Genomic DNA, 13,706 nt, shown 5'->3' with positions numbered 1-13,706 from the left:
AAAAAGAAGAAAAAGAAGGAAAAAGAAAAAAAAAAAGGAAAAAGAAAAAGGCAAATAGTAACAAAGAGTAGTCTTGTGAACTACGTTTGACCTGATTCTTGTCACCACAAGATACATAGGAATCCTTAAGGTTCGGTCATACCAAATAAAATATTTCATAATCCCACGAAGTCGAGAGTGAGAAATTCTATAAGAAAAGAAAAGAAAAAAAGAGAATCAAATTCCTTTGTTTTAGAAATTGGGGCAAAGTTTTTAAAATGGATTCCAAAAGTTGTAAATAAATTAACCCGTGGTCTTAGTTATTTTGATCCTTTATGATATCCTTTTTTTCTAACCTTGTCCAAAAGCCATATTACAGTCCAAAAGACTTCCCAGATAATCTTTGAGAGAGCTGAGTTTAGATATGCCAAGAGTATATGATGTTTTTACCATAATTAATATCTTGCCATCTGCAAATTCAGAGGAAATAAGAAGAAAAGAACAAAATAAGAGAGTCTTATTGGTGAAAAACTTCACAGGCACCATAAGGCAATGATGAGTTGAGAAAAATAACAAAATGAGAGAGGCTTGTTAGTGAAAACCCTTCGAGCACTACAAGTCGAATAAGGATTGTGAATCAGATTGGATAATCGGAGCATTGAAGCCCAGTTTCACGGTTTACGGGGTATAACAAGAGTTGAACATTAGACTTGCTTGACAGATTAGGCCACTTAATCCAAAGGTGCATGTCATGGTCATTAGAGTTGGTATCCACATTTGATAAGTTTCTACTTTGTAGTTTTCTTGTTAGGATTCATCTCTTTCCATTGTCCTTTACTCTGCTCCTGTTGTCTTGTTTACTTCCTTTTCCTGAGTCTGTTTGGTCGGAACAAGTGAGAAATGACTTTAAAATTTGCCACCAGCTTCCTAACTGCACAAAACGGGATCTGGCTAGCACATCAAAGTGGCATAAGTCAGGAAAGAACAACGCGCGCACTAAGTTTGTAACAATCAACGTGCTTTAGGATTCATGTGAAATACAAAGGTTTGATATATGTCAATTCATGAACAATGCAACAGATGGAGGGTGTTGGATGAACGGATCAAAGGTATTTTCTGTGATAAGATTGACAAAGAAAGTGATTAACAAGTGACAAGTAAGGTCTTCCAAGCGGAAATCAATATTATCATGGCAAGTAAAGGAGAATTAGATCTCAAGGTAAGGCCAGTGGTTTAAGCCAGGAAAGAACAACAGATGCACTGAGTGGGTGGCAATTGACGTGCTTTGGGATTCATGTGAAACACAAAGGTTCAGTATATGTCAATGCATGAGCACAATGAAACAGATGAATGGTATTGGGTTTGAACGGATTCGGGGTATTCTCCGTGATAAGGGTGATAGAGAAAGTGGTCAGTCAATAAACATGCAAGGTCTTTCGAGTTGAAATCGCAGTTATCATGGGAAGTGAAGGAGCACTCGCCCTCAAAGTCAAGGCCGTAAACCAACCACCATGTTTAAACTCACAAGTTTTCTTTAATTGAAACAGGAGCAAGAAATTTTGTTTGTTCTGCAAGAACCCTCCATGAGAAAAGCATGGCTTAGGGGCAATGAATTTTGTTTGTTCTGCAGAGATCCTCCAGGAAGATAGCATGACTCAGGTAAGTTCATTCTTGGCTTTTCAGGACCCTCCTGGATAATGAGATTTAATTTGAAGTTCTCAGGACCCTCCTAGACAATGGGACCTAGTTAAAATTCAAAACATTCATGAATAACAAGATCTAGCATAAGCTCTACCTTGAGGAAATATAAGTTGGCTTTGAAGTTTTCATTCTTAGGATGAGATTCAATTTGAAATTTTCATGTCCCTCCTGAATAATGAGACATTTTGAAACCTCCATTAGATGATGAGATTTAGCATAAGTTTCACCTTTAGGAAGTTGAGTTTAACTTTAAAGTTGTCATTCTTAAGATGATATTTGATTTTAATTTTCAGGACCCTTCTGGATAATGGGATTTAGTTTTAAGTGTTCAGGACCCTCCTGGATAATGGGATTAGTTTTAAGTGTTCAGGACCCTCCTGGATAATAACATATAATTTTAAGTTGTCAGGCCCTTCCTGAATAATGGGATTTAATTTTAAGTTTTTAGGACCCTCATAGATAATGAGATTTAGCGTAAGTTTTACCGTTAGGAAATAAGATTTAGCTTTCAAGTTTTCACTCTTAGGATAAGATTTAATTTTCAGGACCCTCCTAGATAATGAGATCTAGTTAAATTTCAAGACCTTCATAGATAACAAGATTTAGTGTAAGTTCTACTTTTGGAAAGTATGATTCAACATTTAAAGTTTTTCGCTTTTGAGATGAGACTTGGTTTGAAATTTTCAGGATAAGGAAATTTAGCTTAGAATTTATTTTGATAACAAGAAATGGTTAACACTCACAGATGCTCCCAACATCAAACTGGGGCAGAAAAATTTCTTTTGTTTTGTCTGTTTTGTTGCAATCAGGCACCCACATGGAGAAACAAGGGAAGACAGTTCCAAGGAAAAAGCAGTCTCAAGGGAGAGCAATTCAAGTGTTGGTAATCAGGAGCCCACCTGGAGAACAAAGGGAAAGCAATTCAAGCGTTGGTAATCAGGAGCCCACCTGGAGAACAAGGGGAAAACAATTCAAGTGTTGGTAATCAGGAGCCCACCTGGAGAACAGTTCAAGTTTCGAGGAAAAACAATGTAAATATTGGTAATCAGGAGCCCACCTGGAGAACAAAGGGAGAGAAATTCAAGTGTGGTAATCAGGAGCCCACCTGGAGAACAAAGGGAGAGCAATTCAAGTGTTGGTAATTAGGAGCCCACCTGGAGAACAAAGGAAAAGCAATTCAAGTGTTGGTAATCAGGAGCCCACCTGGAGAACAAAAGGAAAGCAATTCAAGTGTTGGTAATCAGGAGCCCACCTGGAGAACAAAGGGAGATAAATTCAAGTGTTGGTAATCAGGAGCCCACCTGGAGAACAAATGGAAAGCAATTCAAGTATTGGTAATCAGGAGCCCACCTGGAGAACAAAGGGAAGCAATTCAAGTTTCGAGGAAAAACAGTGTAAATATTGGGAATCAGGAGCCCACCTAGAGAACAAAGGGAAATCAATTCAAGTGTTAGTAATCAGGAGCCCACCTAGAGAACAAAGAAAAGTAGTTCAAGTTTCGAGGAAAAACAATGTAAATGTTGGTAATCAGGAGCCCACCTGGAGAACAAAGGAAAACCAATTCAAGTGTTGGTAATCAGGAGCCCACCTGGAGAACAAAGGGAAGCAGTTCAAGTCAAGGGAAAAGCAGTACAAGTGTTGGAAATCAGGAGCCCACCTCGAGAATAAAGGGAAAGCAGAAATGTTTAAAGGAAGACGGTTCAAGTTCAGCAATCATGAGTCCACCTGGAGAACAAAGGGAAATTGAGTCAAGGGAATACAGTTAAAGTTTTGGTAATCAGGCGCCCACCTAGAGAGCAAGGGAATACAATTCAAGTTTTGGCAATCAGGCACCCACCTGGAGAGCAAGGGAATACAGTTCAAGTTTTGGCAATCAGGCGCCCACCTGGAGATCAAGGGAATACAGTTAAAGTTTTGGCAATCAGGCGCCCACCTGGAAAGCAAGGGAATACAGTTCAAGTTTCGGCAATCAGGCACCTACCTGAAGAGCAAGGAAATACAGTTCAAGTCTTGGAAATCAGGCGCCCACCCGGAGAGCAAGGTAATACGGTTCAAGTTTTGGCAATCAGACACCCACTTGGAGAACAAGGAAAGCAGTTCAAGTTTCAAAGGAAGACATCACAGATTTCAAGGGAAAACAATTTAAAGTAACAAATGGAATACAATTCAAGTTTTGGTAATCAGGCGCCCCCTGGAGAACAAGAGAATACACTTCAAATGTTGGCAATTAGGCGCTACCTGGAGAATAAGGGAATTCACTTCAGAATGCAATTCAAGCCAGTAACAAAAGAAACTCGCAGCAAGAATGTGAGTCAACAGTCCTAGTTGATTAACGGAAGTTAGTCACAACCCAGAATAAAAAAAAAGAGAAAGGCAAGAAGTGAATCCAAATGCAAAAGTAGGGAAAGATGTGAGCTACTCAAGGCATGGCTGAGTCACAAAAACTATATGTCCGGTCTTGATCCGAAAAGCTGAAGAAGAACGAGCTAGCACCTGCAGCTAACAAACGTCAAGGTTCAAATCTAAAGTTTGCATGAAGAACCATTCAAGACTCAAGATCAAGCTTCAGAAGACTTATAGATAAGAATCTTGTAACTCATAGTTGACAGGCTTAGTTAGTCTTTTTCATTTTTTGATTTTGATGTAATAATAGGACCGCGAACCGGAACCTCGACGGAACGACACCTCGACCGGCTCTCCACCTCAGTATACTCCATCACTGTTCCTACTCCCGAACTATACTGACCTGATTCCTTTATAGCCAAGGATATGTAGGCAACCTCGGAAGCAATATTCGGTCAAATCTTTCAAAAATGCTTCCACGGAGTATTCAAACGGGCAAAAATCGCTCGTATCCGCTCACTTTATTTTTGCACGAAAACTCTTCGTGTTTCCGAGCAAAGAGGGGCAGCTGTGAGCACGTAATTTTTGCCCTATGTGAAATACTCCTACAAATTAAAGAAATAGATTTTTCCCCAATTGTTTGCAATTTATAGGATTTTGTAGGATTTTTGTAATTGTTTGCATTTCTTTGCATGTTTACTTTTATTAAAATCATGAAAAAATACCAAAAATACCATGAATTGCATTTAGATTTTGTGTTTACATTTTAGGATTAATTAATTAATTAATTTATTAATAAAAATTACAAAAATGGCTCATTTTTACATTCTTAGCTTTTAATTTTGGATTATTAAATTTTCTCTTTAAATTTAGGATCAACTAATTTTTATAAATATTATAGTTAGATAATTAGCTTAATTTACAATTTGAATTAATTTAGGAATTTAATTTAGGTTTTTAATTAATTAAAGAAAGAAAAGAAAACAAAAAGAAAAGGAAATTGAAAAAGGCTGGTTTTAAATTCAATTGGGCCAAACATTTTAGAAGCCCTAATCGCCCCCCCCCCCCCCCCCCCAAAAAAAAAAACCTAGCCCAAATCGGGTCGACCCGAACCCAAGATCCCGGCCCCCTTCTTCTTAATCTAACCTAGAATCATAATAACAAAGTAGACCCTAGACCTAATACAGGAGGAGCGCCGCAAGAACAAAAGGATCGGCCTCACGTCTTCATCTTCTGGGTTTTGATTTTCTTCTTCTGGTTTTCGTTTTTAGTTCATACATCAAAAAAAAAAAAAATACAAAATTCCAGTTTTGATTTCTTATTTTCGAGTTTTCTATTTAGATTTTGAGGGCAGTTTCAGTTTTTGGAAAAGGATATATAAAAACTTTCTGACTCTTCATTCTCAATTTCGGATTCGGAATTCAACTATGGAGCTTGATTAAAGTTTGCCGTGGAGTCGACGAGTCGCCGATCGAGGTCTTGTTCGTGGCTGCTAGTTTCTATTTCTCAGCTGTTGTTACTCCTAATTTCAAGGCCGAATTCATTTGTATTGGATTCCAAACGAAATTAATCGAAGCTTCGCGCAATCAGGTTCAATATCTTTCTCTTTTCTTATATCTGTTTGGCTGTCGATTGGAAAATGTGATAAGAGCTATGCTAATCCATCTATAGACATCGGTCTGTGATTAATTTCAGTAGAGGTTGAATTCGGAGTTAGCATTTAGTCTCGATTCACGTTTGGAAATGATATTTGACATGTCATTTTGTTGTTTGAATCCTGTATTCACTGTTCGGATTTGCTTGAGCATGTTCAGTTAGCAAAAGCTAATTTGAACTGTCGTTTTCTATGCCTCAAATGTTTTTAGTTGTTTATGGTGTTGAAGTATCTCTTGGGTTAAGATTTTCTCGAGTTGAAATGGACGATTTGTCCGGCTTTAGGATTGTTTGAATGAGTCTGAATCAGTGATGCATATTCTCATGGTTTTCTGTTTGGTTCTCTGATTTTCCAGTAGGAGTGATTTCAAGTGCCAAAATATTTAGACTATAGTTAAATTGTTAGGGTCATATTCCTGCTCGTCGACGCCTAAATCGTTCTGTTCTCTTCTTTGGAACAAGCATAACAGTTTGTGCTTGGATTCTGTTGTTATCAAAAGATTAATCATATGACTTTAGGAAGTTTGAAATGGCTGCTCCAGTCTCTTGGAGTTTCATGAGTTTAGTCGCTTTCCTCATGTTCTGATTCGACTGAGAAACGTTAGACTTCATGACCATTAGTTGAAAACTTGAATCGTTGGTGTATTTGTATGCAATTTGGTTAAACCAGATCTGTTGTTAATGTGTATATGCTAGATTGTGTTTTGGAGGAAATTCGTTTGAATTAATACACCGAATTAACCGAGGTTTTAATTTATTTAATCATTTTGGTTGATCTACTCTAATTGATTGTTTTACCTCAGTTGAATGGGATGTATTGGTTTAGCAGAGCTTTTAATAATATTTGGCCACGAGCATTGTCATTAGTGATATTCTGTTGATTGGGCCACAAACTTGGTGTTAAATGAAAGAAAATAGGAGTGTATCACCTTATTTTGTTAATTAGTCATAATATTTCGTAGTTGAGCGATCGTGCTAAAACCACGTAATTCGGGAATGCCTAACACATTTTCCCGGTTTAACAAAATTCCTTACTCGGATTTCTGTGTTCGCGGACTGTAAAATAGAGTCAATCTTTCCTCGATTCAGGATTTGAACCGGTGACTTGGGACACCATAAATTATCCCAAGTGGGGTCGCTAAATTTTAATATAAATAATCCCGTTTCGATTGTCACTTAAATTGGAAAAAACTCCCTTATATGCCCCTTCTGGGGTAGAAAAAGGAGGTGTGACAGCTGAGATGTAGGGAAGAGATTAGGCAAAACAAACAAAATCAGTTGATGAAATTACAAATTTGCCCTTAGCCGACCAACTTGGCTCTTCTATATAATAGAAATATATAAAATCAATATTTTATACATATTAAAAGAGTAATTAAATAACTGTTCCTAAATAGTAGAAATTAATAAAATAACTATTTTTAAATACTAGGGAAACAATCAAATGACTATGTTGTCTGATGTGAATTTTATTTTAAAAAGGGTAAAAAAAAGGCGAACGACATTTCTCTAAGGGCTTTCGTGCTTTTAATATAATTTAGATAGATAATTCAAATACCAACTTTGGGGTATGAAGTTGAGCTATGCCAAAGTCTAACTTCAGACCGCATCGATAATTTAGAACTCGATGTTGCTTTTCTTCTTAGACACAGAAGGTTTTTGCTCTCGTATTGCGGGTTTTCCACTTTGTTATACAACTCTACCTTGGTGATTAAGTTCCGCTTTAGTTGGTGTGAAATGAGCGGATTCTGGGATAGGAGGTCTTGTCGGTGTGGAACCTACCCTTTCTGAGTGAAGGATTGTCATCCTATAGTGGAGTGTTCAAAGTGAATTGTCTAAGTGCTCTTCTTTGTCTCATTGTGTTTCTCGTAATCATTTGATTCCGCCCCTAAAGCTAGCTCCTACTCCTACTCCTTCTCCGCTTCGCCGCATAAGATCCTCAAATCAACTACTACTACCATAATTAGGAGGGAGAACCTTTTGGGGTTGGGCTTACACCTCTCGCCTATCGAAGTTATGTTCAAAAACCTCGTCCGAGAACTTGTATAGAGAAGGACTTCCCGCGGCGCAACAGTTCTTTCATACCAACTTAGCAGCCCGGCGCTGCTATTGGCAATTCAGACCCATCGATCTGACACTGGAAACTTCAGACCATCTATTTTCAACTTCAGACGCGAGGTGATTAAACTTAGGGGTGTTCATCTGTCGGTACGGTACAGTATTTACATATTTCGGTTCGGTATTTTCGGTATTCGGTTTATTAAAATGCTATACCAATACTGTACCTAATTAAATCCGGTATGGTTCGGTTTTTCTCCTTTCGTTTCGGTTTGTTCGGTTCGGTAACTTCGGTTTATTCGGTTTGAATACTAACTTGTGCGTAGAGTCATAGAATGTAATATTCTTAATTAAAGTACTCAAAAGCACAAAACTAAACGTTTGTTGACAAAAGTTTTATCCAAAACCAGTAAATATCAACCACGAGAGAGAAGATTGTACATAAAGGAATAAATTGATTGTTAGAAATGTCTTGTTACTTGCTTAGAGTTACTTGATGAACTTAGAGAATAAAGAAAGCAAAATTTTAGATTTTTTATATTTATGTTATAATTAATAATATGCGTATTGTGCAATATAATATATATTTCGGTACGGTATCGGTATTTCATTTTAAAATACCTAATACCATACCTAATACCAATTATTTTTTAAAAATTAAACCAAATACCATACCGAATACCAAATACCAAAATTTTCAGTTTCGATACGGTAATTCGGTATTTACCAAATTATGCACGACCCTAATTAAACTTTAGAAATTTTGTAAAAATTGACTATTATTTAAATATGGGTCCTTAAATGGCTATTTGTGGACTTTGGCTCATAAAAGGATGGACAAGCCCAATTACATAGTCCCAATACAAACCTGCTTTGCCATCAAAAACCTGCATTTCAGCTTCATCTCCTTCTAACAAGAAACCGCCATTGTTACCAGCGGAGAACCTTTTTCACAGCAATAGCGACAGTGAAATATGGCAGAGCCTAATACATCTCTTGAGACGAGCGAAAAAATAAGCAGGTGATTTCTCTTTTTTTGTTGGTATTTTAGGGTTCTGGTAATAATGGAGCACATAATATTGAAATTTTTGAATGTGAATGAATGATACAGGCTAGCTCCTCAGTTAGTTACAGTATTAAAGGAGATGAAAGAAGGATTGGATACAGTGACTTCAAAAGTACAAGCTTTAACTGCAAAGGTTGGTTTATTTTTTTTAAATGTTTAAAGATCCAATTGTTATTGCTTTTTTCCTTTATCAATGCAATTACTGCTTTTTTCATGCTGATTTCTCATCTGGGTATGTTTTATTTTCTGTAATTTCGTTCATATAGTTCAATCTTGATATTTTAGCTGGTATTGTGATCATGATGTCCATTGCTTCTGTTTTCCTTCCTTTGTCTCGTAATTTTTAGGTTGATTGTATCCTATATTTTGACGGGGTGTATTTTATTTTTCGGTTGAGAGCAGTGAGGATTCATATACAGCGGAGCTTAACTTGTTTGGAACTAAGGCGTAGTAGTAGGTGTTGTTGTTTGTGTTTTGGGTTCAAGTCTTTTGATTTTAGGAATTGAAGTTTCTGCTTTCTTTGTTTTTCCTCCTTTTCTCCCTTTCATTTTTATGTTTTTGGGGGGTTGAGAGAGGTGAAATGGAAGAAATAGAAGTAGTTAACAAGGCTGCATTTGAAACTTGTCATAGAATTATTAGTCTTTTATCTAAGCCCCATGATCAGAATCAGTATGGGAATTTATTTTATAGAAAAACTGGAGAAGCACAAGTTCAAGAATGTTGTCACTCTTTTGAATTCAACTTTAGGTCATGCAAAAGTGAGGAAAGTGAACAACTTTAAGACCCCTTTACCTCATAACATCCTTGTGGAAAACCCAAGTTGCAAAATTGGTGATCAGCACAAAGCTCTGCGTTACTTCCTATCGACTTCCTCTAAACTGAGTACTAGAGATAGGTGCTAATGTGAAAAGCAATCTAACTTTGGGAAACTAGAATTAAGCTCAAATAGTAGAAATCCCTCAAATTTAGGCCAACTAACGTCTTTGTCGAGCTATAACTATCTTCAACAACAACAACAATAACAACAACGGTGGTTTGTTATTCATGGATATAGTTAATTAACTATTGATAGATAATTCGTCAGAAAATAACAATTTATAGACTTAAATAAAGAGGTAAGGTTACAGGCTCTCTTAGGGATGTGCTGAAATCATGTGAAATTACAAAAAATGTTGATTCTTTTTCAACATTATAAGTATTAACGAACAGAGTTACCCAATACCTGTGCAGAGATGCCTGCAAGTTGGCCCGGACACCATCATTAGGAGAAAAAAAAATCTAAATGGGTTACCAAATAGTCACGTTTAATTAGTTATTGTCAATATACTTATATTCTTTTAGCAAAAGGTAGGTTTTATCGATGAAATCAGCACTAAATTGGTGCTGTAGTTTACATCCGAAAAAATAGAAACCAAAACATAGTTCCCTTCTAATTGTGCAGGGAACTAATAAAGTCTACCAAAGTTCAACATCACTTACTAGCTCTAAATTACACCAAAAGATGATATGCAGTTAGGGGTGGCAAAATGGTTCAAAGAAAACAGTTAACCACCCATATTATCCACTAAAAAATGGGTTGAATAATGAACTTTTTAAAAACGGGTCAAATATGGATAAGAACCATATTATCCATTTAGAAAATGGATAACCAATGAGTAACCAATGGATAACCAATAGGTCTAACTTTTACATTTATAAAGCCTCAAATTGGGGGTTCCTCAAGTTAGGGAGACTAAGAATTCTCCCAAAAGTGATCATATACAAGAAGTCATGGATAATATGGGTAATCCATATGGGTAATCCATATTATCCGCCGGTTAACCCATTTTTTATCCGTATTAAATATGAGTCGGGTAGGATAATTGATCCGTTTTTCAATACCTGTTTTCGACCCGAACCATATCCGACCCGACCCGCCAGTTTGCCACTCCTATATGCAGTAGACATTAGCTTTTGTCTTCAAAATATGATTTCCTTTCTCTTCAAAGCAGCTTCATTATATTATCTTCAAAATCAGCTAATGCACTTACGTTTGGTTTATAATTTGTCTGGATTCTTTTTGTTCTTGCTATTGAGATTTTTATATAGTTAGGACAAGTGTGAAATTTAGATAACTGATAGTTAGTTTACCTTATTTATTTTTTGAATGAAATGGACTTAGAGCCTGTTACCCAACATTTTCCTGTTTACGCAGCAACAACAAAAAACCCAGCATTTTCCCACAAGTGGGGTCTGGGGAGGGTAAGATGTACGCAGCCTTACCTCTACCTTTGGAAGGGCAGAAAGGTTGATCCCAACATTTTCTCGTTTAAGCAACTATACTTGTTGGATCTTCTAACTGTACGGACTGGCCACGAGATAGATGTTAGCACCGCTTATAAATGATCTTCCCAGTTAGTACTCATGTTGGTTTTATGTTACTTCTCGTCTATGTCTAATCATCCCAAACTGCCTGTATCAATAAACCAACTCTTTGCTATATTGCAGTACTTGCTTAGTTTTCAAATGACATAGCGTTCCTGTCTAGGTCAACTGGGTCACAGATAATATTGAACTGCTGGGTACTCACTGATTAACAAAAAAAATAAACCCAAAAAAACAAAGAAAATAAAATTGTGAACTGCTGGATCAATTTCCGTAGTATGCCTTGTATTTATTCTCGTGCTCTCTGTGTAGGAAAGAAAAAGATATCACTATGTCAAATTGATATGCTTGTTTCTTCTTCCAAAATCCCCATGCAATTTGTCTTTAGGTGAAAGCGGGTCACTTTCCAACACCAGAAGGAATAAGTTACCTTGAAACGAAGCATCTGCTACTTCTGAATTATTGCCAATCGCTTGTCTATTATCTGCTCCGCAAGGCAAAAGGATTCTCAATTGAAGGGCATCCAGTTATTCGGAGTCTAGTCGAGATAAGATTGTTTTTGGAGAAGGTATGTTGAAGCTCTTCCCGCTTTTGGGTAATCCTGTCTCTCCAGCTCCTCTTGGGTACTTTTCTGCTCCTAATTGCAGCGTCCTTACCGTGATGCTCTGTGCAGATTCGCCCCATCGACAAGAAACTACAGTATCAAATTCAGAAGCTCACAAGAGATAGTGATGCTGCTTCTGAGAAGTCAGTTATAAGTGAGAAGGGAACAGATACCCAGAAGGAGGACCTGTTGAAGTATCGTCCAAATCCTGATTTGCTTGTTAGTAAAACACGTGGCACAGAGGTGGGTGATTGGTACTTGACCATGAAATGACCATTTTAGTTCCTTTTTGCTCTTCCTGTTCAAAGAGTTGACTCGATCATTAGCAGTTCAAAAAGTTGAAGTTATGATTTTACTCTCTCAATCTCCCATATGATTTCCTAAAATAAAAGAGATGGTTGAATGTTTCTTGTCTTGAGCTACAGGATGGCAGCAATGTATATAGACCCCCCAAACTTGTACCTGCTCCTATGGAAGAAGATAAAATGTCGAGGCAGGAGAGAAATAAATCGAGGAAGGAGACAATGGACTTGCGAAAGGCTAGACAAAACCCGTTTATGATAGATTTGGTGAATAATCTTGAAGGTAGACCCGAAGAGGTAATTCACTATCTGACTATTAATACTGATATATTTCAATGACCCCTCCTGTATTTTACTATTGCTTTCGGTGGAAAATACAGGTAAGAGAAGTTGTTGGAACTGAAAGTAGAGAACTCAGAGAGTACATGGCTAAAATGGAAGAACGTGCACGACAAGAAGAGGAGACTTTTGCTCGTGCCCCACTCACAAAGATGGAAAAAAAGAAAATGAAACATCTGAAGAAGTCAAGAAATGGGTAAGTTTTGTAGGAACTGTATGGTCAGTCTTACTAATTAAAAAGAAAAGCACTTTATGGTCAGTCTTTTGATCATTTCATGTAGAAACTTAATGTATGCATAGTCTGGAGAGTGCCGGCAGATTAGGTGGAGCTCTGTTTTTTGTTAAATGGACTAAGTGGATGCTAATCTCTTCCCTTTAACTATGCTAGGTTGCTTGGGCTGACAGATAGTTTCTATGACGAGATAAAAAGTTTGCCTTTAGGGGATGCTTCTGAACAATCAGCAAACTTTGATAACAGCAGCGCTGGAATCAAACAACAGAAGAAGCGTAAGGTAATTGTTTAGGGAGATTGGATATATCCTTGGTTTGTCAGTCTTTCAGAATACGAAGTTTAGATCTGCACGAGAGAGTTATATATGAATCCTCGCCGTTGCTGTGATGTAATAATTGCCCTAGACATATATAAATCTTGTCCATTCCCATTTAGGTGATGATCGAGCTAGTGAATGCATAAAATGTTGATATTCTGGAATGGTTGCTAATTATCTTGTTTTTACTCGGCTCAATAATTTAATTGAACGGAAATTGTTGGCCCCTGAGTTCTGTGGTTATTTTCAATGCTTCACAACCCTCCACTCTTCCCTGACTTTGTATGTATAGTGAACAACCTTGTGTCCTGAAGCAGTAAAACTGTAATAGTCGTGGTTAAAATGGAGCTTATTTGTCCATTTAATTTGTAGTAGCTTATAATTTGATCTCTATCTTTTGTTTATGGTCATAAGTTTATTTTGTGAGGAGGAAACTTGCTGGAAATTAACTTCTAATATCTATGTACTGCAGAGGAGGAATTGAACGACTGCAAGCTTGAGTACATCAATATCCAAGAATATAGAGACTTAGGTAGGAATGATCAGAGGTTCCTTGGATCATGTAAGATGTACAACTTCATCATGATGTTAATTTTTGTGACTTTTATGGCTTCAAAATCTGCACCGTATTTGTTATTGTTTTCAGCAGTTAAGATTGAAGTTTCTTGCATATTTCAATCGAACATCTCAACCGAGCCATATTTCAATTTAACACTTCAAGTGGCTATTAAGTAGGTCAAGTAAATTCC

General features: G+C 37.0%; 1 protein-coding gene across 2 annotated transcripts; it reads left to right on the top strand.

Moving 5' to 3' along the window:
* Positions 1–5,188: 5,188 nt before the first annotated feature.
* On the top strand, positions 5,189–13,635 carry LOC104215636 (uncharacterized). 2 transcript variants are annotated; one of them, XM_009765483.2, is made up of 9 exons: positions 5,189–5,613; positions 8,672–8,755; positions 8,846–8,933; positions 11,553–11,732; positions 11,838–12,011; positions 12,194–12,367; positions 12,451–12,605; positions 12,798–12,921; positions 13,430–13,635. In XM_009765483.2, exons 2-9 carry the CDS (start codon positions 8,709–8,711, stop codon positions 13,439–13,441), a joined length of 954 nt encoding a protein of 317 aa, XP_009763785.1. In that variant the 5' UTR covers positions 5,189–5,613; positions 8,672–8,708; the 3' UTR covers positions 13,442–13,635. The 2 variants fall into 2 exon arrangements, with proteins under 2 accessions (XP_009763785.1, XP_070008976.1); XM_070152875.1 differs by having other exon boundaries at positions 5,214–5,613; positions 8,567–8,755.
* Positions 13,636–13,706: the final 71 nt, after the last annotated feature.

This window comes from Nicotiana sylvestris, chromosome 8, assembly GCF_000393655.2.
Source record: "Nicotiana sylvestris chromosome 8, ASM39365v2, whole genome shotgun sequence".
NCBI lineage: Eukaryota > Viridiplantae > Streptophyta > Magnoliopsida > Solanales > Solanaceae > Nicotiana > Nicotiana sylvestris.
Note: the sequence above shows the minus strand (reverse complement) of the source record. Positions and strands in the feature narration are given on the sequence as shown.